The sequence below is a fragment of the Cibotium barometz genome, chromosome 42 (assembly GCF_041138505.1).
Source record: "Cibotium barometz isolate CiBa-2024 chromosome 42, ASM4113850v1, whole genome shotgun sequence".
Taxonomy (NCBI): domain Eukaryota; kingdom Viridiplantae; phylum Streptophyta; class Polypodiopsida; order Cyatheales; family Cibotiaceae; genus Cibotium; species Cibotium barometz.
The window spans coordinates 15535652-15562613 of NC_141087.1; the positions used below are offsets into that span (position 1 = coordinate 15535652).

General features: G+C 43.8%; 1 protein-coding gene and 1 pseudogene across 1 annotated transcript in view; both read left to right on the forward strand.

The window, feature by feature from the left end:
* Positions 1-5394: 5394 nt before the first annotated feature.
* The window catches only part of LOC147614203 (binding protein), a 51081-nt gene continuing 29513 nt past the window's right edge, over positions 5395-26962 (forward strand). The window contains exons 1-7 of the mRNA XM_086780742.1: positions 5395-6115; positions 14045-14125; positions 14222-14321; positions 17034-17118; positions 17360-17409; positions 17942-18007; positions 18094-18161. Of these exons, the coding sequence (XP_086636868.1) occupies positions 6092-6115; positions 14045-14125; positions 14222-14321; positions 17034-17118; positions 17360-17409; positions 17942-18007; positions 18094-18161 (474 nt within the window). The 5' untranslated portion in view covers positions 5395-6091. The remainder of the gene's footprint in view (positions 6116-14044; positions 14126-14221; positions 14322-17033; positions 17119-17359; positions 17410-17941; positions 18008-18093; positions 18162-26962) is intronic.
* Positions 8576-10828, forward strand: LOC147614204 (uncharacterized; annotated as a pseudogene).

Sequence of the window (26962 nt, forward strand, 5' to 3'; positions counted from 1 at the left end):
GACAAGTGCAGGTTGGTTGCAAAAGGCAACAGAGTGGGCAGAATGTTTACATTGAATGTAAACATGCCTGAAGTGAGTGCTGCGATGTTTGCAAATGGTTCAGACACAGACATTTGGCATAAAAGAATTGGACATGTGAATGTGCAGAGAATGAAGTCTATGCAGACTAAAGGAATTGTGACAGGGCTTCCAAAATTTAAAGTTGAAGGTATGTAGAGAATATGTGAAGCATGCCAAGCAAACAAATCATGTATTTCCACATAACATAAATGTGAGTAGAAATGCACTAGATGTTGTGCATTCAAATGTATGGGTTCCTACGAAGACCATGTCTATGGGAGGCTACAGGTATTATGTGACATTTATTGAGATGACCACACAAGGAAAGTGTGGGTATACTTCATGAAGGAGAAGGGTGAGGTGTTCACTCACTTTCAGAATTTCAGAGTTATGGTTGAAAAGCAAACAGGGAAATATGTAAAGTGCCTAAGGTCAGATGGAGGGGGAGAGTACTTCTCCAATGAGTTCTCTGAATTTTTGAAGAAGAATGGAATTCGGAGACACTTTACATGCAGATACACTCCGCAGCAAAATGGAGTTGCTGAGCGAAAAAACAGGCACATTGCTGAGATTGCACGAGCATTGATGGAAGAGAAGAATATGCTGAATAGCTATTGGGCTGAGTTTCTACAGCAGTTTACATCATGAACAGGACTCCAACTGCAGCCATACATGCTGCATAGCTATTGGGCTGAGGCTGTTTCTACAGCAGTTTACATCATGAACAGGACTCCAACTGCAGCCATACATGCTGCATAGCTATTGGGCTGAGGCTGTTTCTACAGCAGTTTACATCATGAACAGGACTCCAACTGCAGCCATACATGATGTAACTCCAGAGGAGAGGTTTACTGGCAGAAAACCTGATTTATCTCATATGAAAGTCTTTGGATGAAATGCATATGTGCATGTGCCAGATGAGCCGAGAACAAAGCTGGATCTAAAAGCTGAAAAATGTGTGTTTATTGGATATTCCCTTGAGCGAAAGGGATACAGGTGTTATAACCCTGCTACACGTGAGTTGAGGGTAAGCAGGGATGTTGTTTTTGATGAGATGAGCAGCTGGTATGCTACTGAAAAAGAAGCTGTTGTTGGGGCTGATGTGAGTGGAAATGTGGTTGCACAAAATGCAAGTCAGCAACAATCACAGTCTTTGAGTGGACCAGGAGAGTCCTCATCTAGTGGTTCAGTTGATAGACCATGGAGTGGCAGGCTGCATCATAATACCAGTCCTGCAAATGTGATTAGTACATCACATAAAGGCAAAGAGAAAGTGGTTGAGCCCCTTAGTATGCCTGACATTTCTACAGGGCATTCTCATGTTGATGGAGAATCTAGTGGCTCAGAGATGAGCCTTGATGAGGAGCTTGGGATACCAACTATGAGAACACCTGGTGTAAAGAAGGCTATGGAAGCCATGAATGCAAAGCTGCGAAGATCTGGGAGAAGTAAGAATCTTGTGCAGAGGTTTATCGATGATGGTTATGTTGCACATCACTATGCATACATGGCAAAGGTTGTGCAGGTCGTAGAGCCCACATGCATTGATGAGGTTGTTGGAAATGTGAAAGCTATGAGGAGATGGATTGGAGTCAAGTTCGTGAAGCTCTTTACCATGATTCCCATATTGGTAAATAGGGTGGAGGAAGAAGAATGAGCACCACATCCCACAGCTGCCCATGTGTCCACAACTGTGCCATGCGTGGACATGCAAAGCATCCAATAGTTCCTGCACACTGAATGACGAAGATGATAAAATCAACCCTCTAAAGGGTGTAGACATAGAGTGGTACAATCCCCTAAACATGGAAGACGTTCGAAGATAGGGTAGCTAGACCAAATCTGTGCTCCAAAGTGCTAGAAGTGCACATGGTAAAAAAAGCAATCATCAAGTTCTTCTCACATTGGTACCATCGACACCACCCATAAGAGACAAGGGGAGGCTATCTTTAGTTGAATAAAAGAATAAATATTTCAACTGAGGCTAACTAAACATATTGCAATGCTCGATGCTACATGTGTATCACGCTCACCTACATGCTCATTCTAAGACATTGGGGTTGGAAAACAATTGAGGAGCTCCGTGAAGGAACCTAGTGTGGCATTTAACTTTTGATACATCTTAAACCTGTAGGAAACATAAGAGCACAAAATGATTGAGTGGATATTGAACTTCATCAAAGACTTCAAGCTTTTACAAGATCCAATAGCTACTATTAGGTTCTTCAAGCTAATCCCTGCTCTCCAAATAGTTTCAATACTCTTACAAGGAAGTTGGCACCAAATTGCATGGTCTTTGACCTAAATACAATATCCATCACAAGTCCTCTTGTGTACCATGACAAGTTAAGGTTTCTCACTGGGCATTGTGAAGAGATGTGCGACACACACTTTTGAGCACCCATCCTACTTCAAGCGTGACCCACATAGAGTCATCATCCTTAAAACTCTACGCCTAACTCTAGCTACTAAATGATTCCAAGAACTGAATATGAGCTAGGAAGGGGAGTATATCAATTGCTATGGTTTACATTACTTAATCTTTGGTGTCATGACCATATTTTTGTAGATGTGATTTGTATTTTTCCATTCACTAAGTGCTTAATGATAAGAGACAATGGATATCTAGGTTCTAATGCACAAAGCTATGAGCCAAATCCACCTTATATATACTAGTTTTGACCATGGGCACACAAGACACATAGTTTTGGATAAAAAGGTGGTCGTGTATATAATACACATTTGCTAATAAGAAAGGACATGTTCCATTATCCAAAGTGGAGTGTATCTTCTTTCTCTCCCATGTTGTTGTGAGACTCTCTTGTGTACTATTTGCGGATGTGTATATGTTGTGAAAGGGATTACTTGCATGCTTATGTGGTAGAGTGCTTCTCATACTCTTCTTTATGGCTAAGAGCATGTGAGGCTAGCAGTAGCACATCCACATAACATTGCTCCATATCTGATGGATTGACAACTACGATGGTTAAACATCGGGGTGGATATGCAAGTATATGTAGCTTTTGCCACTAGGAGGTTGAACGATTGGTACTAAGGTAAGTCCCTTAATGGTCCGTTTGATGTCAAGCTTGCTTGTTGTTTTATTTTTATTTTTGGCTATGTGTGATTGAGTTGCTATCTTAGTGTTGAAATGTACTAGGTTTGCTTCAATGAGCTCAACACTTAAGATGGTTTGCTTCCATTCACCACGCCATCAATGGGTGTGTAAGGAAGAAAAAAAAAACTCTTTCAAAGCTTCCTCCCTCTAGTTTTCTCATGTTTTAATAGCAAAATTTTAATAAAAAAGAGACCGTGACTAGGTGAGGATAGAGTATTGTTTTAAGGGAACATAGAACTTGGGAGAGTAGACAAAGTCAAATAACACGTAGGAAGACAAAATTAAGAGCTTGAGAAAGTATACAAAATCAAATAACATCTAGGAAGATAAAACTAAGGTGCTGGTAAATGTAGTATGGTCATGTTAGAAGAATTCAAAGAATTACTGGTAGTGTCAAGAGGATATTAGGAAAATTCAAAGAATTACTGGTAGTGTCAAGAGGATATTAGGAAAATTCAAAGAATTACTGGCTAGTATTGAGAGGATATTGGAAAATGGCAAAGATAAACATGGCAACATGGTAAGATATTGACATGAACACCTCATCTAGCATGCCTCTAATGATTATAAACAAAAAAAAAACATTTAACTAAAAGCCTCTGACATCCAAAAATGTCAATACAGAGTCTTAATTGATTAAATCCTCTATAGTCAATACAGAGTCTTAATGTTCCATCTTTCTTCTTTTGAAAGAGAATGGGCGCACCCCAACGTAAGACATTGGGTCTGACAAATCCCTGCTCTTAACTGCTTCTTAAGTTTTATGGCTTCGGGGACTGGCATTTTGTATGCACGCTGAGCCGCTGGCCGGGGGTTAATTCGATCTCATGATCTAATTCACGAGACGTAGGCATCTCAAACAGCTCTTTAGAAAACACATCTGCATACTCACTTAACCACTCTGGTTCTTTAGCCTTGTATTTTATGTCTACTGGATTTATTTTAACGACATACACAGCTTGCCTCTTTTTGAGCCCTTTTGATAATTTGGAAGCCTTGACTAATTATAGCACTAGGGATCTGAAAATTCCAATTCCTTGAACTTTAGAGAAACGTAAGGTCTTAGAAGGAAAAAAAAGCATAAACACCTTTCAGGAGCTTTAATCAAGTTCCTTAGACTTGATGTTGTTGTAAGATGGTTTACTTTGTATCAATGGGTGGCCTATAATGATATTAATGGGTGTGAAAGATTTAAAAACAAAGAGCCTTCTAAAGCTTACAAGCCCCACTTTTTAATTAAACATATATTAATTTAGCAAATTTTAGTAAGATTGAGTTTGTGTCTAGGTGTTATTTTTTGTGGAAGTATTGGCATTGACCAAAGGCTCTTTAAAGTGCAATTAAAAACTTTCAGACATACAATGTAATGATAAGTGGAAATATCAACGTACAATCCTTGAGAACTTATCAGTGTGCAATGCTAAATAAAAGGAGTGTTGTAAGAAAGATAAAACAAAAGAACTTTGTTACATATCATTGAAGGGCTAATATTTTTATGAGATTGCTCCACCTTTAATTGAGAGAGAGAGAGAGAGAGAGAGAGAGGTAAGTTTTAGTTTTACTTTTATTGTCAAAACCATATAAGTTTTAGTTTTACTTTTATTGTCAAAACCATATAAGCTAGAGATTCACGTGGGGTCATTTTTGGGATTTTAGGAAGGGGGGGGGGGAGCACATCCTTCTCCCATGGTAGGCAAGAAGCTATGGCTTTGAAGCAGTTTTTAGAAATAAAAAATTTAAACCATGCAATATTGAGAGTAGAATGTTGGAGGGCATACAAAGTCGTGGCCTAGTATATAGGGGTCTATTACATTTTACTTATGGTGGTGCACATAGTGGCTCCTTTTATTGTTGCCCAAGATTATTAACTTTCTCTAATTCTTCTTGAGATGCTTGCTAGTAAGAAAGAAAGTGCCTCAACGGAGGGGAGGCACGGGACACAGTACTTGATTTTCGGAGTTGGGCCCTTAGCAATTTTATAGCAGAACATAGTCGGCAGAGATGGCTTCCGGGGATATTCTTCGAGCACGAAAGTAAGTGATGTGAAGACAGTAGGGAAGATTGGCTTGCACGTGTGACTGACCAACCAGAGCTTGGCATGATAAGCATGATTATAGCTGCTCTTAATGGTTGTGTGGATGTATGTCATCACGATCAGAGGCCTCTTGATGTCACCCAAGGATTGGTCCAAAAGGGGAAAGCCTAGCAAACAAAGCAGACGTTGAGTGGGTTAAAGTTGGTTCCTCTGGGAAAGATTCTTGGGGAGGGAGCAACTCTTGAGTTTTCCCTTCATACATAAAAAAGGATTGGCTTTTGGACATAATAAATTCTCAAGCAGGGCAAGAGCCTAGAGGAGCAAATTTTTTGCTTGGTGATGAAAACGTACTGTTATGTGTCAGCATTGTTTCTTTTCTCTTCCTAAGCCATAGGGTTTCACACATTCTCTCTCTCTCTCTCTCTCTCTCTCTCTCTCTCTGTGAACACAGTCTGCTTCTTTTTTGTAGGGTTTTTTGTTCTACGAATCCCTTCTTTCCTAGCTCTGCAGCTCTGCCACGGCGTTTTTAGGGTTTCTGCGTTGATCATTCTGTGTTCGTGTTTTATGACCTCATCACTGTGTTTTTCTAGGTTTCTACCTTCATCTCTGTGTTTTTGCAGAGATTTCTACCCTCGTCATAGTGTTTTAGGGTGTCTGCTTTCTGTGCAACTCGATACTGTTAAGGCCGTGGTCTGCTCTGCTCTCGCCGTCGCTGCAGCGGAACCGGGGCCCGAGCCCGGCGAGGGACTGAATTCTGCTCGTCTGCGCGCGGTTCTGCAGCTTCTCGATCACGCCATCTCAGTGGAACCCTAGAAGGCCAAATTTCGCGAAGGAGAAAGTGATGATCTTTTTATGAACCCGCGATTCGCCCCGGCACCATGGATTTCCACCGTTTTGTACAGGTTTGCCTCCCCAACCCATGCCTTTTGCACTGCCATCGCTACCCTCAATTCGGTCATGTTCTCATCGAGGAACTTGTTGTGCATCTTTGCTGCCTTATCGCATCATGTCATCGACATAGCAAAGAATCGCTAGAAGGAAAGACGAGGCTACCTCTGATTGCGTTGGCATAGTGCGTTTTTTCCTGCACATGTAATTGTCTGTTTTTGATGATTAACAAGTAGCTTGTAAGCTGCAAGCTCATGGCTGAGAAGTATACAGACGGCTTCGAGTTCATGTGATAAGAGTTCGAAGTGAATAATTGGAACAATCAAGCTGTGTACACACCAAAACCGATTGTAATGGTAGCAGAACTTGTTTGTTTTACTGAGTTGGTCATTCTCAGCAGCAGTACAGTCTCTGAAATGAAGTGCAGATTGTTTGTCTGGAGGAAAGGTGACGTGACAAATGTTTAGAGTTCAGCTTCCCAACTGCCGGTGGTGGCCATCTTGCTGGCTCTCAAGAACTACTAAAAGCAAGGTTGTAGCTTCTAGATGGATTACAGGATGACAGATTCTTTCATGGGTGGCAAAGCCAGCACCTTTCTAGGATCCTCTTGGTGTTACCATCCTACAGTCTACAGATGAAGCCCACAAGTCAGGCCATGCTTCAGGATACTGTTAGCAGTGGGATCACTCTTATCAGCAACGAGGCTACTTGGTTGCAATAATTTTTATCCTGAGAATGGTTTCCTCTAGACTTATGTGCGCACTCTCTCCTTGTCTCTTTGGTTTACATGCAGACATGCACTTACGGCTCATTTATATGCCAATGATGTGGTACTTTTGCCACACGTCATCAAGAGGTTGCAATGCCACGTCTAATATCTTTCAAGACAAAGATATTGAACTCAACCTCAAGTTTATAATCATGTGTACTAGCTTGGGTATTGTTTGAGATTGGAGGTGAGCCGGTAAACCATAGCTGTACTTCAGCAAAGATTTCTGGGAGTAGATTTGCCAGTGGCATCACATTTATGCATAAATTATTATGTTGGTAAGTTGGGCATGGATGGTAGGAGCCAAACAGGAGCATGGTGGATGTAAAGCAATCATGTGGTTTGCCTGGGTTTAAGTCTTGAGTGGCCCAACTAGGCGTTAGCAATCTTGGGGTCCACCCCCTCCCTTCTCCCTTCTCCCTTCTCTCAGCTTTCTTTAAAGACAGAGAGATTGAATTTAACCTCAAGGTCATGATCTTGTGCACACTGCACTAGCTTTGGTTCTGTGTTGAGCTCCTGAGGTGAGCTGGTAGAAAAAGTTCTACCAGTGGTGTTACGTGTAGACATGTTGGTAAGTTGGACATTTAAGGTAGGAGCCAAACATGGCAAATGTACATCAATCTTTGCAGCCAGCAGCAGCACACGTGGAATTAGGTATTGGCTTGCAGCATGGAAGGCATCAGCCGTTGTGGAGTCCTATTTGCAAAAAACACACGCCTCCCCCCCCCCCCCAAAAAAAAGAAGTAAAGACAGAGATATTGGACTTAACATCATGGTTATGATCTTTTGCATTGCTTGGGGTATTTGCATTAAGCTTTAGAGGTCCAAGGCTCATTGTGAGTAGATTAACCAGTACCCATAGTTTTTTTCCAACGCGTCCGTTTCACATTCCATACTCCTGCCCACGTCCGCGTCTGTACACGTACGTTTGGATATACCGCACGGTGCGCTAAATGTTGGGTCTTTTTGGGTTTTTGTTCCGCCCGGCGCCGACAATGATTTGACGCCTGCGCGGCTGCTGTTGCGTGTACCCGATGGTGGACTATTGTGAGTCGTGGACCGTGGCCTGTCGCCTCAGGCAGCCTGTGGCCCTGCACCCGCCGCCCGGTTGCTGTCGCCTGTACCCAAGGGCCAACGTTCAACTTTCCAAGTCTCGACTCTCAAGACACGACTCACGAGTCAGGACCCGTCACCCGTGAGTCTCAACTTTCAAGTTTATGCATTTTTTGCCTTATATCTGCGCCCCCTTCTAGACTTCTAGTATGATAGTATCTGCCGCCTGCGCCCCCTTGAGGCTTGAACCTTCTAAGTTCTATGATTCTATCACTATCTACTATCATCTATGTAGTACATTGTATAGTGTACTGTGTACACACTGCACAGTACATACTACATACTGAATCCTGATAGTCTGATACACTGGTGACTGTAGTATCATGTATGTACTATGTACAGTATACTACATAGTACATACTACAGCCTGGCAACCTGTGCCTTTTTTCTACCTTGGTCCTTCGCTCCCCCTTTCCCCTCTCGTGAGATTGCGAGCTGCGAGTAGCGACTCTGCGAGCAGTGCTGCTGGGCCATTGGGATGTGCACACTTGCAAAGTTACAAGTTTACAACTTACAAGTTACAAGTGTGCACTGTGCATTGTGTGCCTTCCCTTTGAGGCTCTGAGCCCTCTTCAAAGTTCATACTTCAAAGTTCAAAGTTCAAGAGTCAAGTTTGTTCAAACGTGAATTTTGTGCCCAATGTCAGCCTCGTCAACCTCTAACGAAGTTCTGTCTAAATCACCCTTTTTACAGATGGGTCGATCCAAGCGTCCGGAGTGGCAATATGTGATCCAAGTAAAGGCCCTTGGGAAAGGGCAATTCACCTGTAAATGCAAGTATTGCCCTCATCAATGGGATGGAGGTCCGCTACGCATTCGGGCACACATTTTGGGCTTGGTTGGCCATGGTGTGGGACCTTGCACAAATGTAACAGAAGAGGTTAAAGATGTTTGCAGGAGGTTGCATGCAGACAGTCGTAGCGGTGTTCATGGCAGAGAGGCTTTTGTGGATGCTTTGGTGGATAATATGGGTGGAGATGTATCTCAGGGTGCAGGGTCTGCATCAATGGGCACACAGGGAAGTGCACAAGTTAGCGGTAGTGTAAATGTTGGGTCATCATGTAAGAAGAGAAAGATGTCTAAAGGGAGGGGGGAGTTGGCAAATGCATGGAATGTACAAGTACGAAAGCAAGCAACCATTGCAGTGCGCAGATTCTTTTATGCAGAGGGCATTCCCCATTGGAAAGTGAGGAGTTCTTACTTTTTGGAGGATGGTGAAGGCAATTGGACATGCTGGTCCTTCTTATGTGCCTCCATCTTACCATTGCTTGCGCACCACTGAGTTAGTGGATGAGGTCAAATGCATTGATCATGAGATCATGGGTGTGCGTGAGAAATGGAAAAAATATGGATGCACCATTGTTTCTGATGGATGGTCAGACACTAGGCGCAGGTCTATCATAAATTTTCTTGTATGCTCCATTCATGGCACTGTATTTTTGAAATCGACCTCTTGTTTGAGGACATTGGCAAAATTTCTTGGGTTGCAAAAGTGCTAAACCAAGCAACTCAAGTTATCACATTTGTCACAAGGAAGTCCACAGTGTTGGCATTGTTTAGAAAACTCAGCAAGAAGGACTTGGTGAAGCCTTCTGCAACTCGGTTTGCCTACTTTTTTATTATGCTGGTTACTCTCTTGGATGAGAGATGTATGCAGGGTGTGCGCAAGCTGATGATTGATGATAAATTTGTAAAAATGAAGGCATCAAAGACCCCTCAAGCAATTGAGGTATTAGACATTGTGTTCTCTGCATCTTTTTGGCAAGAGGCAAGAACCATTGTCAAGATATGTGCTCCCATTTTGAAGATTCTCTGCTTGGCTGACAGGGAAGGAGCCACCATGGGTCTCATGTATGAGCTTATAGATCGTATGGTAGAGCAAGTGCAAAACATGCAAGGCATTGAGGCCAATAAGATAAAAGAGATCAAAGATCTATGCATTGGTAGATGGGGAATGATGCACACACCATTGCATGTTGTGGGCTATATCTTGCACCCTGTATGGAAAGGAAAAGAGCAAGATAGTGACTCAGAGGTGCATGATGGATGGATGACATTGTTGGAAAAATACACTAAGGGTGATCTGGCCTTGCAAGGAGATCTCATTGATGAGCTGGACAAGTATAAGCGAGAAAGCGGCACATTTGCTCGTCCCATTGCAAAAGATGAGAAAAGAATGCAAGAGGGTGTGATGGTGGGAGACATTTGGGGCTTGTACACCCAAATTACAAGATCTTGCACTTAGGGTGCTTTCTCAAGGCACATGTGCCTCCCCATGTGAAAGAAATTGGAGCACATTTTCTCACATTCATACTAAGAGAAGAAACAGGCTTCTTCCTTCTCATACAAAGAAGCTTGTTTTCATACACACAAACTTGAGGCTCATCTCCAAGATCAAAGAACGAGGCTATGAGAGAATGGAGATCACATTGGATATGCTTAACAAAGAAAAAGATGAGGAGCGCTTGATTGCCTTGCAAGATTTGCAAGAGGCTATTGCAGAGGACGATGAGGCTTTGGAGCCTCTTTCGATTGCTCCACCCTCTATAGATGGCCAGCCATCCTCTAGCCATGTTGGGACATCATGCTCAGTTGCTACCGAGGCTTATGAGTTTGATGATGATGATGATGATGATGATGATGAGGAGTTTGCAAATGAGAATGAGGAGCCCATTGATTATGCTGAGGATGAGGGGAGCTTTGATGAGGCTTAAGCCTTAGGGTTACTTAGTATTCTTCCACTCTCTACTTATGTTTTGTTTTTCCTCACTGCTTAGGAGTCAGTCTACAGGTTTTGCGGCTTGCCCACTGTGCGGTGAGCTCTCCATTATCCATCTTTTTGCTCACTTCCACTCATGTTTTATTTAGTTTCTTGAGGCTTGGACCTCCTCATGTTTGTCCACATGGCACAGCCTACATGTGACAGGTTTTGGCATTTTCCCACTCCACACTACCTAGTCTCTAGTACCTACTTATGTAACATGTTACATGATACATGATACATCATTGATCATACATGTATGATGTAAACAAGTTACAGTAATATAAAGTCCGGACTCCGGAGTTTGGATTTTGGCTCTACATCATTTATGTTTTTTCTAATCCCAAAATCTTTGCAGTTTCAAGTTTATTTGGTTTTTTGTGTAATATGTATTATGTAGCATGTTTTTCCTTAAATTTAGGGTGCCGTATGGTATCCAACGTATGGAATTTCTTGGGGGTGTGAACCGTACTTTTTCCATACTTCCATACCCGTATGCGTTTGCCGTATGGAAAAACTATGCCAGTACCATTGCATTTTGCATACTGTTGATGATCAAATATGAGAATGGGAGATGTAAAGCAATCTTTGCAACCAGCAGCAGCACACGTGGTTTGCCTGGAAGCAGCTGGCAACAGGGATGGCTCAAGTAGGCATCAGCCATCTTGGGTTCCTATTTACAACTTATGCCCCCAAATTGGAAAAAAAATAGAAAATCTTTCAAGACAGAGATACTGAACTCACCCTCAAGTTGCACTAGCTTGGGGTATTTGCATTAAGCTTTAGAGGTGGTCTGATAAATCAAAGTTGTACTTGAGCAAAGCTTGTCGGGAGTGGATTAGCCAGCTGGGTTGTGTTTATACTACACATAATGTTGTATTAAGCTGTAGAGGTGGTCTGATAAATCCAAGTACTTGAGCAAAGCTTGTCGGGAGTGGATTAGCCAGCTGGGTTGTGTTTATAGTATACACATAATGTTGGCAACTAACCAAGAGCATGGCAGATGTAAAGCAGCATTGAAGGCAACAGCAGCAGCAGCACATGTGCTTCAACTGGAAGTGGCAGCATGGGTGGTCCAACTATGCATTCAGCCACTTTGGGGTCCCATTTACTGCAAAAATGTGCACACAAAATCCCCCCTCCCCTTTTCTGCATCTCTGTTCCCGTTGCATTTTTCCCTTTATTTCTTATCCCTCAAAGTTTATGAGATTTGTCAGGAGGAATGATTATCTGGATCCTTTGTCCATAGGCAAATTATGTTTTTTTCCTCTGTTGCTCCCCAATCATACCAGTGATGAAAGATTCACATGACCCCAATGGCTTTGGCATGAATATCTTGCAACCTGGGATGGCCTTTGTGAGAGTAAAAAGCTGAGCTCAACTATTCTGCCTATTAGTGATCCACACGCGGGTTTGTGTTTTGCACAAACCACCATGCATTACACCATGCTAGGAGTGATTATTGGCTAGAAGAGTAATCGAGGATCTTTTCAAGGAAAGGAAACCTAGTAGCAGGGGCATGAATAGAAAGGGGCTATCATCTGTTTGGTTGCTTAATTATGATAAAGGAGGTTCATAACTTTGTTATTGGTGGATTTTATGACCAAGATTCCTCAAACTTGATGAGGTGACATTTGAACAGGTAACAAAAGCATTTGAGAGAGTTTTATTTTGCCTTTGATATTGAATCTTGAATTATCACAGGCCACATTTTGCAAGCAGTTCTAGTTTCTTAGGAATAAGGCACATCAAGAAAATTATGCCATTTATGATTGTTTGGAGTATTGCCAAAGCAAGGATTGGTAAGCAAGCAAACCAATAAATGCGTAGCTCCAGGCTAGGAAGTGTGAGGCGGGCAAGCATTGTTCAAGTTACCCTCAAATTCTTTTCAATTTTGAGGTCACTATGCCCAGCTGAACCACCTGAGGTTAGCTTTCAAACCAAGGAAAACAAAAGAAGCTGGGATCTAGCTCACTGCCTGAACTTAGAGCCCCTCAGGCTGAGCCCTGAGCTGGAGATATAGGGGCGTCTAGACAGAACTTAAGCCCTGACATCCCAAACCACAGGACATAGACTGAGAATGTCATCGCAGTAGTCTCTACTGGGCTAAGGATGGAATTATCAATCCCCATAATTGGATGGAATGATCGATCCCCATGATTGAGCCTTAAGACTGACTTATATTGTCATCCAATAACCATTTGTTTTATTTAGTTTAATGCCTCTAGTAGCCACTAGGTCTCCCCTTTAGATGCCTTAACCCAGCCCTAAGGTTAACTAGCCCTAGGCTAGTCCTGTCAACCTGTATCAGGCTAGGGATGTGCATTTATTGCCTTTGGGATGATGATTGATGTGCTCCATATTAATTGTTTTGGTCGAAGACCTTGTCTTTGAGTCCCGCATCTTTTTAAGTTTATTGATAACTTCCCTCCTCTCTATTTACCAACTAGACATTCCGTAAGTTTTTAACATATTGGATGAACCAATCGGTTGCCCAAACTAATTGATAAGGAAGTCCTACCTTTAACATTGAGACATTTCCAGTTGAAAGATGGTAGCTGAGTGTTGTGACACACAAGTTTTAGTCGAAAGTTTTTATCAGCACATCTTGACTACTGGAGGCTTAAGGATGAGGGCAACTAAGGCCAATTTAATGAGAGACACTTGTAAAGCTTTATATAAGTGTTCTACTTGGTAGAGGCCCGAGGGTAGAGGATATTTGTATGAGCTTGAAGCACATTTGCACCCCCTTTTTATCGTAGTGGGAAAAGAAAAGAAGAGGGCTGGTTGGAATCAAATGGCCTTTCTTGCCTGTCTTTTTCTCTTTTTCAGTACTGATTTTTGGTTCCTGGGAGATGTTAGCCTTCTTAATGAAGCTTACCATGCTTTTGGCCTGGAGTCTTCTTCAATTTTAGAAAGCCATGGTTTGCTGCTTTCAAGCAGAACCCTGACTTGCATTTTTCTGTGGGTAGTTAGGCCCGTAGATGTGAAGTAGAACAGTGTGCCCAACCCTTGAGGTGCTTGGTCTTGACTACTTGTGGGATTGAATTTTATGTTTGGACCAGCGAAGTACTGTCTTTGTTGCTCCATGCTCCTTAAAAGTGGAAACTTTCAAACATTCTCTTTGTATTTTTGGTTCAAGACCAGCTTTGTTTCTTCAAGGCCTTCAAGTTCTTGGAAAGGAGAAACCTTCAAGTACTCTTTTAATAAATCGTCTGTGTTAAGGGTAATTTTGGCATTAAGATTTATGTGCATGCACAGGACAAGCACGCTTGAGTGATGTGATTTTGAACTTGTGCAGCGCGCTAAGGTTTACAGGTTAAATGATGAAGGAAATTGGGATGACAAAGGCACTGGTCACGTCTCTGTGGAATATCTAGAGGTAATTGACTGTTTACATTCTCAGTAGAATGTGCAATCTCAAAGGTTAATGGTGCCAGCATTAATGCTTATTGGTTTTTTTTTTGGATGCATACAGCGATCAGAGGCAGTGGGCCTTGTAGTTATTGATGAAGAGGACAATGCAACATTATTGGTGCACCGCATTTCAGCGGAGGATATTTATCGCAGGGCAGAAGGTATGGTAGTGGAAACTACGTAGAATTATGTGCATGGCATGTGTTGTGCTTTTTTGAATGGTTTGATGGCATATCGAGAAAAAAGTTAAGTGTTGAATACCAGGAAGTTTGAGCATTTCATTAATGGAGAACCTATTGAAGGTAGAAATTTCTCTAGTTTTCAGTGTGATTTAGAAAAAGGGTCACCTTCAAGGACCCAATTACTTCCACATCATTGAGACATGATTGTTGCTTTTAATTAAAACTAGATATATGATGCGCATGTCGCTCAATCCATAGTCCTCTAAAGGCCTTGCCGGTTCGAGAAGCAGGGATTATAGTCAGCTGTTCTGGTACCATGCAATCCAACATGGTATTAGAGCTTGGTCAGGCTACTCCCTCTGCAGCACATTCATCTGCTCCGCCTATCCCCCATCACCTGCACTGTGCATCTTGGCCCACCTGTCGCCTGTAGCTCCATGCTCCCGGTGAGCTCGCCCATCTCTGCTGTCCACCCATGCTGCACCATCGTCGCGTTAGCTGCCCAGCAGTTCGAGTCACAGCAGCCCTGCCCTGCAGCGTGCTGTGTGCAACATTGCCTCTGCCGCCCTGCGCCACAATCGCATGTCTACAACTCCCACCACAGCCTCATGCACTGCCAGCTCTTTGCCGTCCACTAGCGCGCTGCCACACCAGCAGCATGAATTTGAGGCTTCTCAAAAATTTGGTGAAAATTGCCAAATTGAAGCTTCTGCAATTGCAGAAATTTAGGGCTTTTTTAAAATCAAGCTTCCTGCATTAAATTGAAGGCTTTGCAGTACCATGGAGATCAACAGAGGCAGTGCGCTCAAAAAATCCAACGGCTGCAACTTCCTTATGTGGCAAACAGATGAGGGATGGAACGTGGAACGTAGTCGTAGATCAGAGAGATTAGAGTCCCCTCTGGATGACTTCAGTGGCTGCATCTTACAGAGGGTGAGGGTGATCGGATTTCAGGCACATGAGTGGCACATTGAGCCCCCGCCAGTTATGGATTTGGGAGAGCCGGCCCCTCACCCGCCTCCAGTGGGACCCGGGGGAGTGGACTTGGCGTGATCTTGTTGACCGGGAGGAGACACTGGGTACCCAGTTCTTCGCATAGACTGCATGGCTAGGCCGCAAGATTCATATGCCGGAGGTCGAGGGCACCCTGGCAGAGCAGCAACACACTAGCAGTCACAAGTCACAGGGCCTCTCATGGATGGTCACCATGAAACTCGTTTCAGTGGCTTTGAAACTCGCTTCACGTTTCAGTGTTGAAACGTTTCATGTGCACATTGAAACCATATCGTTTCATGTGGGGAAAAATGTTGTGATTTTGTTTGCTTTTTAGCTTTTATAGTTCTTTCTCTTTCCTTCTTTCATCCTATTTGTTTCTCTCTCTTCTCTTTTGTATGTCTTGTTTGTTTATCGATGATAAATATGCTAATATCATCTTATAACTATTGACCAGTACCTTCACATTTTATGTATATGATTGTTTCGGTCCAACGTTTCATTGTCCACCTACTTGGTGTTGAAACGTTTTGTTCCAAAATAAATCGTTCCAGCATTGTTTCGTTTCAATAGTGAAACGTTTCGTGGTGACCTTGCTCTCATGGCATTTTCTCTCAGATTTTTGGAAGAGGCTATGGGACAGTTTTTGGCCTCGAAAGATTACCCTCTTCTTTGCCTGCTGGCACATAGGAGTTTGGCAGTCGGCACGTGGCTGGCCATTGGCGGTCGACCAGCTGCTTGTTCGAGGTGCGGCCACCCTTAGGAGTCTTAGCGTCGTTGTCTTTGGGATTGCTCGAAGGCTCAGCAAGTTTGGCAGCGGTTTCTCCGCATTTTCATGATGGACAGGACCTTGACCCGCATCATTTCATGGGGCACTGTCGCTTGGGCCACTGAGGCTGATCTTGTCTTGGCGTTTGAGGAGGAAGGTGGGGGGCTAGCCCTTCAGATCTCTCACTCTCACCTTCGCATTTTGGCAGTATCAGTCCCAGCCCCATCTACTGATCATTGGACCCAGAGATGGGAGATCTGTAGCAACACTGCAACAAAGCCATCGAAGGCACCCACACTCCACCTGCGGAGTCCATCAGGAGCATTTGGCTTGATATCATTCATACCCTCTACGGCCAACGGGGGAATTTGTTGGGTGGCTTTGACCGCATGTGGAAGTGGCAGGAAGCCTTCTTGAGGCTTTGGCAGCTTGGCCCTTTTCTCACAGATTGAGGTGGTACTTGGCACTACAGACCATGTGTGTGGTTATTTCCTCCCCACTCCCCTTGTATGAAATAGCCTTCTCCTCCTAGAGCGGCCAGCCAGAGGAGCATCTTTCTCCACCCCCTTGATTTCGTGATCCTCACCCCGCCCATGGAGGTGAGTTTGTATCTTGCCCTTTGTGGTGTATTTAGCCCTTCGTGGCTGTTCTCTGTTAACTAATAGAAGGATCTTTTTCTGGGAAAAAAAATAAGAAAACTAGAGGAGCAATGCATAGACATAGGAGAGTGCCCTCATTTTCAGCCCAGCAGATATATTTACAGCCCTTTATTCATTTTAATGTGCAAGTCTGCATGCCTGTTTGTAGTTGTGGTATATATCTCCTTAGCATTATGGGGGAGCACCTCATCTAGCGGTGGTCTAGAGGTCTAGGGTGTGTGACTTGTGAGCAGTCATGTTTTAAGATCAAGGTTTTATGAATTTTTGCAGACACAATCATATCTTGGAGAGATCCAGAGGTTGCAACAAATTTGGCTTTAAGTTTTCAGGAGACGATGTGTTGCTCTTATATTTGGTATCTTTCCTACATTTCTATAAAGTAATACTTTAATATTATTATTATGTGCACTATGGGTGGTAAATTAGCGCCTGCTTTTATGAGCTGCAGTGAGTGATGTTTATCTAGTTTGGCTTGTATAAAAGCACTTAAAGTGTCATCTTTAACTATTCGCTTTCAAAATAGGTTTTACTTTCGAATGATCTGCACACCAATAGGTAATATTTTGCTGAGAATAACCCTTTTTGTTTTTTTGTAGGGATCAAATCTGTGATGTGCGAAGGTCCATTCATTTTCCGGCTGTAGGAGGTGGGAGTCAAAACTTTGCAGCCTGAACTTTAATTTTGGATAGGTTTCATCTCCATTGTTTAATTGGTTTGTGCTTGGGTGTGTAATCATTGCCCATGATGATGATTCTTTGTGGCAAGTTGGTCTTGAGGCTGGGTATAGAACAGTCCCCCCTGTCAGCAGGTTCTCATCTTGGCTGCCTGTCAAGGATGGACGACGATTCTTACTTGTCCAACTGCCCTCCTGTGGGTACAGAAGAGTCTTAGGGCCCCATCTTGGCCACCTGTCAAAGATAGACGGGCAATCTTACCGGCGGTCCACCAACTGCCTGCTCGTGGGACAGGCAGGGACTATTCTTTACCCGACCTCAGATGCGTTTGGCTATGCTTCAGGTGGTGCTAACATGTTGGGTGAAAAGGCGGTGAAAAGGCTGTGCTTTGTTTGTACCTCAACCTTGTGCCCCCCCTCCCTCCTCTTCCCTTCCTGCCAAAAAAGCAATTTTTTTCGGGTTGGTGATGGAAATATCCATCATTGATTTCTTCTTATCTTGCAGCTTTGGATGTTGGTCCTAGATCTGCAAATGAGGTCTTGGAACATTTAGGCACATCACAAGGCAATGGTTAGTACCTTCATTGTTGAAAGGCAGGATTATCTGGGTTAGTGGGTGCTTTACAACAAAAGATGATTTTTTTTTTTTTTTTTCAGATGGAGTCAGCAATGAAGTCTTAGAGTTGCCTACAGTGGAGCTTTCGACTTTACCACAAATTGTAAAGGTAGTTTTTAGTGTTTTATGATCACTTTTTCTTAAATTTTTAAACAAATTTCAGTAGCATTATAGAGACTTTTCTTTCTCTGAAGATAATCGCTTCAGCCACAAGCAGTAGGTTGTCCTTCTAAGCAAGGAGTCTTTGCTTCCTTGTTAGGAAGCCAAATATAAACACCATGGTCTGACCCTGGCTAGCCACGACAACCTCCTTAGCCAATGTATCTTGTACTCTTGGGCTACATGTTTGAGTGCACCACCTCTGGACCAACTAAATAAGGACAATATGCCTGTGACGAGCCCTTTGTGCTTCATCCCTTTATGACCTGCCCTTCGTTTTCCCAAAGTGCTTGCTGACTTCTTGTGCCATCCATTCAGCCATCCCAGTGTGTAACAATCATGGAATGTAAAGTTTGCTGAAAATGTGAAGGAATATGTGAGCGACTCTGAGCACTTTCACCTGATTCTCTCTCTCTCTCTCTCTCTCTCTCTCTCTATGCTTGCACGTATAATGCTCAAGAGCGGAGGAGAAATGTGATTGAGATTGGAACACCTTAACATGAGCTGAAATGGGGGGTCCAGAGGAGAAACATCAATTGTTGTCTGGAAAACGTGGTTGAAACGGCTGAACCAGGCCCCAATCCACCCATTTAAGGGCCCCTACTGCAAGCGGTGTATTTGCTTGTATTTACTGATTAAACTAAATACAAAGTGATGTTACCTTACCTGAGTGTCCAGACCTTTGTCTGGTTGAATCCTGAGGTGGTGGTTGGCAATTGCATATGCGAGGCTGCTGGTTGTGTTAGGGCTAATGGCCTTCAAGCTTTGAAAGGCTTTAATGTGGATTCCCTTGTGGTTCTGGACTTCACCTGGGCTTATTCCTGCTCTTGAAGCCTTGATTACTGATTGTGCTGAGTGGTCCAATACCTGAGAAAGGAGAAATGAGGAAGCATGGAGGTCCTATTTAGAGGAATTAGGTGGCCCCATGTAGCTGGTTGGCAAGCGGTTGGGCTGACCGAACTGGATGACCTGCTGCCTGACTTTTGGGGCCTTGACACGTGTGGAAACACAACCCCTTTTGCTGTCCAGACCTACCTGGAATTACCTAGCTTGATCTACAAACGTACTGCCTGGGAACCTTCCTATTGCCTGGAAATTCGGGATTCGGCTGTCACATGCGCGGAAGCTTTGTGTGTCTTCTTTCAGCCCTAAGCAATGGAACAGGAACCGTGATGTAAATAACCAACAAAGATAGAGAGAGAGGAGAGCTGTATGTTCAGTATATTATACAGTACATAAATGTTGGACATGTCATCTCCAGCAGTTAATCTCCATTTTATCCCATTTTATTTCCCCTTTTTATCCAGATATTTTTAGGGATTTTTCCCATATTTCTTTGGCTATTTTAGGCATTTTGATCAGTTGTGGACATTGTCCTCCAGTCCTACAGGCCGATCGGCTCTACAGATATGTATATAAGCATGGACATTGTTCATTCATAATTCATTCACTACATTTCAGTTTCTAGCTCAAGTGTTGGATCTCTCTTTTCTGTCTACTCTCTATTGTTTGATCTCTACTTGCTTCCACTTCATATTCACATATACTCACATGGTATCATAGATCTTGTGCTTCCACAGAGCAACAAGAAGAGTTTTAAGCTTGTGTTTTTTATATCCTCTGCTCCCTTGGTGGCTGCATTTGGAGATTTGCGTCAAGCACGAATCAACGTTTTTTTGCACTGATGCAGGGTTGTCTGTTTTTTTTTTGCCTCCTGGATAGCGTTTCTCCTACAGCAGTACCTTGTTGCGTTTTTTTTTTCCAGCCCTCCCTCCCTCTCCTACCCTCCCCTAATTTTGTATTCTGTCCTTACCCGGGACTAGTGGTAGCACCGTGCACTTGCTCCATTAGCCTCTCCCTCCCTTACTTCATCGTGCATCGGGTCGGCTTGTGTCTTCACCGTGTGCCTTGATTTTCGGTAGGAGTATAGTTTAATATCTTTCTTTCACCTCACCTAGCGCCTATGTACCATCAAGAACAAGGACATCGGTCAAAGAAAAGGCATTGAGATGTTGCCAGATGAGCAGATGACACCACAGATATAGGGAAAGACCAGATGCCCAAGCTCACCAAATGGGGCTAGTACCTTCAAACATATGGAAGTACTTCATGTACTTGGAACACATGGATATACATGGAACACATGGATGTGCTTGGAACACTTGCGGTCTGCAGTTGAGGACAACTGCGATGTAAGAGGGAGGAAATGTAACTATTTGGCCCTCCTAGCTCTATTTCACATGATGAAATCCATGCTCGGACACCAAACAAGTGGAAGAAGACATGGGGATAGGATCCATAAGGATTGATTAAGAAAAAGCACCATTCTTGGTTAAAAAGCAAGAAAAAGCAAAAAGTCAAACATGGTTGACCGTGAGCCAAGGACACCATTAGAAAGAGGAGACTAAGCCAGACCAAAAAGCTAAAAGGTGCTTTCTCAAAAAGTAGCTCTAAGACCAAAAAGCAAGGCCTTAAAGCTAGAAAAGAAAAGCATCAAAAGTTGAGTAATATTTTATTAATAAAAGTAAAAAAAAGAGCAAAAGCAAAGGCAAAAAGAGAAAAGCAAAGCATAAAAAGGCAAAGCAAAAGCATGAAGGCTTTTTGGCAAAAAGCAGGGTCTTTTACAAGTATAAAAAGGATTGGACTTCTCTTGTAGTACCATGAACAAGATCATTGAAGAGTGAAGGAGATCGTGGAGTGTGTGTGGGCATCATTATGATCATGGAGAGCTTCTTCTTCACCATCAACACCTTCTCCAACTTGCTTTTCAGATGTATGGTCAGCCATAGACTTGTATGGGCATATGCATGGGCGATATGGACGCGTGTACGGAGTTGTACGGACAGAAATTTCAGAAACCCTAAAATTGCTCCAAAAACCAAAAAACTACTCTTTGGAGGGTTTTATTGTCCAAAAACCATTAAAACAGGTTTTATATCAGTTTTCTTGCCAGAAAGAGCTTTTCCATGGTTTTCTTCATCGACAAGGTTGTAGGAGTTGTGGAGATTACTCATGGGAACTTGGACATAGAGCTTGGAAATGGAACATAGAGCTTGGACATGGAGCATAGTCATGGAGAATTTGGACATGAACATGGAATTTGGACTAGGATCCAGACTTGGATTTGGATCTGAACTTGGATTCATTGGATTTGGATTTGGATATTAGATTTGGTACTAGCCAAGTGAGAGATACTTGTGGATTATCCTCGTGGTGTGCTCGGCATCAGAGATCTCGTGCCTCGCAATCGACATCGACTTGGATACCCTACATCGGCATATCTGTTTGTTTTGTATTCGTTGATTGTATTGATCCTGGCCAGCGTCCCCGTGGATTGTTCCTGAATAAATTCCACGGGACATGTTCCCCGCTCAATGTGGTGTATTGTGCAACATCCCTATTTCCTTCTATCTCCTCTCTCTCTCTCTCTATATATATATATATATATCTTTTATAGATAGATATATGTATATGTATATATATATATATATATATATATATATATATATATATATATATATATATATATATAGATATCTATCTATCTATATATATATATATATATATATATATATATAGATAGATAGATATCTATATATATATATATATATATATATATATATATATATATATATATATATACATACATACATACATACATACATACATACATACATACATATACATACATATATATACATATATATACATCTCTCTCTCTCTCTCTCTCTCTCTCTCTCCCTATATATATATATATATATCTCTTGGACACGTGGTCGAGTCTGTCACAGCACGCCCCGTTGGGCTTACACTCATCTTCCCCCTTGTGGCTTAGCTTCAAGTGAAACTCGCGGTGCTTGGGGGACTAGGTAGTAGGGCCTTTGACACACTTGTTGATACCATCAATGCATATTAAAACATTTAAACATGGCAGGGTGATATGAGTGAAAGAAAGTGAAGCAAATATAAAACACAGATGTAGGCCCAGGTACAAGACCTGTAAATGCTGGAAACTAATGTTTATTGCTGAAATCTGACCACGAGGGAAGCCCGTAGGTGCTGTACAATGGTGAGAAGCAATAGCAGCTGCTAATGACCTCAACTGAATGCTAATGTTTATTGAGGGAAAAGGAGCTAGGCAGGCTGATTGGTGAGCTGAGTTAGGGATAGACTAACGGGCGGGCACCCAAGTATGGACGAGCGGGCGCCCAAGTGTGGACGCCCGATGATCGGCCAAGAGCCTATAAAAGGGTGGCCAAGGTTAGTTATTGATATATAGAGAGTCTCGCGAGTTTGTGAGAGCTCTATGGTCTTGGAGCCAATGCAGACGTGCACCTGCTTTACGTAGCCGAGGCCGGCAGCAATCTCGAGGCCCACGAGGGTAGCTTCGTGGCGGTATGGGACGTCACGAAGAGGAGATTGGTCGGTACGTCAATCTAGTTAGCTCAGCTCGTGGCTCCGTTGGGGACAGCCAAGACTGTGGGCTTGCCCACGGCTGTCATGGTTGGGAGGTGAGTCAGGCCTGCACCCCCTTGTTGTTTGTTTGTTTGTTTGCAGGATTCGAGTCTCGTACCAGGAACGATCACGAGGAGATCCAGTGGGATTTGACAGTGGTATCAGAGCATGCCTCGTGAACGAGCAAGTCGGTAGGTAGAGAAGATGAGGTCGAAGAAAGGTATGTGTTCAAAAAAGCTTGCTGTTTTTTTGTGCATACTGCTGTTTCCAGATTTAGTATGTTGTGTTTTTCATCATAAGAACCCGTCATGATAGCGATTGTGGTCTAGAAGGGTCGGTTTGCTTTGCAAAGAAGAGGAATGATGTTTGTGCAGTCGCACGAACTGCAGAGTGAAAACAGAAAAAAAAAGGCACGTTGCTTTTGGCGCGCGAGAGAGAGAGAGAGAGAGAGAGAGAGAGAGAGAGAGAGAGAGAGAGAATTGTGGCATGCTGGTCGAACCGGGCAAGGTTGGTAGTCGGCCAGGTGTACGAAGGCGGCCGTGCTGGCGGGCGCCTAGGGCTGTGTAGGCATGCGTCTAGGCTTGCATAGCCAGGCGGCCATACTGTCACCAATTGGCCGACCATTTGGTCCATTCCTAGTTTTTGCGTCTCGTTCACTTGAGGCCAGGCCGGTGTCTCATGTGAAGAGGCCAGTATTTTGCTGACATGGACGGGAGCCAGACTGGTGCCACCCGTGTGTTAGCAGGATGGTGTCGTATGGACGGGAGCCAGATCAGTGCCACCCGTGTATGACCTGGACTGTGTTCGATCCATGGGACTGTCACGCCATGGAAGAGCCAGTATTCGTGCCGTGTTTTACCTATGGGACTGTCACACCTAGGGAAACTCGTGCCTGGAACTGTGTCTTACCTATGGGACTGTCACTCCATAGGAAGACCAGGTTTTTATGTAATAAATGTCGTGCCAGTTTTGTGCCGACAGATATTTTGTACATGTTCCATGAACGGGAGATATGTCCATGTTACTTTTTGCACATGCACACATATTTTGTATGCTTGAAACTGTTTTCGCATGACATGTATTTGTGTGTTTGCCTGCTTGACGTGTTACTTACTGAGCGGGGACGCCTGCCAGTGAGTCGTGAAGTGTGCTCTGTATTCTGACGAGTTTCAGTGCATGTGAACAGGTGGTAAGTATATAGTACATGTTGTTTAATGTTATTAAATTCTAACCCTTTGATTTATAAGGTTAGGGGTCCACACTTATTTAAAAGTGGGCACCCCCTTTGGGCACCCACTTTGGGGCCAAGGTGGGGAGCCTCACTTTTAAGTGAGTGTGGGGGTGGGCAAGGTCACCAACCCCCACTAATCCCCCACATGCAAGCGTGGACAACACTAAGGTTATCTCCACATGATTTTATTAAAAAGAAGGTCTCTCTTCAAGCGTGGGAGGCATCGCTTCTTGCGTTGGTCCATCACCCTTCGCCTTCTTCTCACGTAGACTACCGGCGACCAGCACTCCGGCTCCTCTCAGGCTACGCTGCCTGCCTCTCTACAGGCGGCTGAATATCATTGCTGGCTGCTCTGAGGCGTGGACTCTCTACAGGCGGCTGACCCTGTTGCTGCTGCGCCTACTACCCCACCAGGCGGCTGTTTTACTGTTGCTCCTTCAGGCGGCTGCTACTGCTTCTACAGGTGGCTGAGTGCTCTTTGCTGCTGGCTGCGCCTGCTTCTTTGAGGCGGCTGCTTCTTCTACGCCATCTCCTACAGGCTGCTGGCTGCGCCTCCTCTTCTACAGGGCTAGTGCTCACTGCAGGCGGCGGGCTGCTCTACAACAGCACATGCTACAGGCTGCCCACCACCTATTGTTGGTAACCTCACCTGTATGCTGTCCAGGCTGCGCTTCTGGACCAATTGTGGCGGCTGTGTGCACCACTACAGCCGGTCGTTTCCCTTCTACACAGGCTGCACTTACTACTCTACAGGCGGCTGTGTATCCATCACTATCAGGCTGTGCATTCTATAAGGTGGCTGTGGTTTTCTTTTACGGAGGTATCTGCCTTGGTGGTTCACCACAAGGCAACTGCTACTTCATCACCTGGAAGACTTCATCATACTACAAGTAATGGTTTCATATCAACCATCTACAAGTAAGTGATTTTCAGATTTGAGTAAAGTATTATATGTTTAAATCTGGTAAAAGATTCGTCCCGCTCGGCCTACACCCGTTCGGTGCCGGGTTGTCCAAGCTATATGGGCGAACCTCGGTCCAAAGGTGCTGAGATCGGGAGAGCCAGGCGTTAGTACGAGAGCGCCTGTCTGTGCGTGGTCTCGGAACACCAGTGTGGTGCTCTCTGCGGAGTCCAGTGAAAGCACAGGACCGTAGCGATTGGACCACACCAGTGGTCGTACTGCTTCGAGTATTCATCATCGAAATCCGAGCCTACTTGTTTGGTATTGTTTTCATATGTACATGGACATTATCTGGTTCTCAGAACCCATGGAGCATTGTATTCATTAAATACTCCCAATAAATATATCATATATTGAGGGGGGGGTCGGCCCGTTCCGGCCCCAGTGCTGGTGTCCATTTTTCCATTTCTGCTCATTTAAATTCAAGTTGTTTTTAAGTTGTCCATTTCATATTTGTGGTTTTAAAGTTGTGCTATTAAGCGTGTGGGTGTCCAACGGAGTCTTTCCCACTTGACGGGATCGGTTTCATTGGTATCAGAGCACGGTTGTTTCCCTCTTCCTAGTGGGGAAACGAACCTGTGTACTGGACATCCCGCTTTTAGCAAACTTTGAACACTATGGACAGCCAAGGCAACCCTTTGGAAGTACCAAATTCGAGGGGTCCTTCTAGTGCTTCTCGTGGGTTTGATGCCCTGCGTAGGCACAAGCCCCTTGAAAGGGTTCTTGATAGTGAATCCAAGGGTCAACTGTCTCCAGGAAAGACGGTTATGCTTGAACAAGACCCTGATGCAATGAAAGCTGAAATGGAACATATGAGAAAACTTTTGCAGGCTCAAGAGCAAGAATTGAAGTTTTTGCATGAAGATCCTCATCTGCAAAGTGCTATTGAAGCCAGGAAGGCTGATGCTATGGTTGATGTAACCTTTGAATCAATGGCTCGTGAAGTGGGCAAGAAACCAAGGGAGTTGGCACTTGCCTATCTCCTTCGCAAAGGTGATATCAAAGAGGGGGATGACGGGGAGCTGATTTTCAGAAATCCACCTCGTTTGAAGCATGGAGATCCCGCATCCCAGAGGCTGAAATCTTATATGCAAAAGGAAGAGGTGACTGTCACCTCTCGACATGCATCCTCTCCCCAAGGCACTAAGCCTGACAGATTTATGTATGCCAGTGCTCATGGAGGGCACGAAAGTCACATGCATGCAAGATATGTATCTCATGGTGACAGGTCTGCTTCCAGAAAAATTTTGCCTTCTGAGTTGTCTCATGGAGAGACTATGCCATATGCAGGTAAGTCACATGCATCTGAGCTTCGAGTTCGTGGAGCACATGCCACCGTGCCCCATGAAGCTTCTTTGACGGCCCATGGAGCCCATGCAGACAGGGTTACCCCGTTGGATAAGGGGAAAAGAAAAAGAGAGGACCATGAGCCTCATGCCAGGAAGCTCAAGGAGTTCAAAGCAGGTGATAAATCTGTCAAATTTGATGTCTTTCATGGTGAACATGATGCTTCTAAGGTGCTAGCTTATGTGGCACAGTTCGACATTGCTTTTAGCGATGAAGACTTTACAGAAAAGTCGAAGGTGCGCCATGCTAGTATGTTTCTGAAAGGCACTGCTGCCCATTGGTGGATCACCGAAAAGATCACCAAGGATCCCATCTCTACTTGGAAGGAATTCAAAGACAGATTTTATGCTCAGTTCTTGCCACCCAATGCAGAGCAAACTCTCACTCAAAAGTGGGACAGGCTGGAACAAAAAGATAACGAGAGTGTGCAACAGTATGTCAACAAATTTTGGAAAGTGTTGCTGGAAGTGACTCCCTTCATGCTAATCTCTGAGGAGGAAAGAAAGAGGAAGTTTCGTTCTGGATTGCAACCTGCATATAGATCGGGTATTGAATTGCACCCAAAACATACGTTGCAGCAACTCACAGCTTCTGCCCTTGCTACAGAGCAATTGGTGCTCAAGATCAAGCAAGATCAAGGAGGTTCCAAGGCAAAGGACAAGGCTGCCCCAAATCAGCAAAAGGGTGGACAGCCATCTAAAAAGAACTTCCGGGAGCCTTACAAGGGTGGTAAAGCTGAAAATAACACATCAAAAGA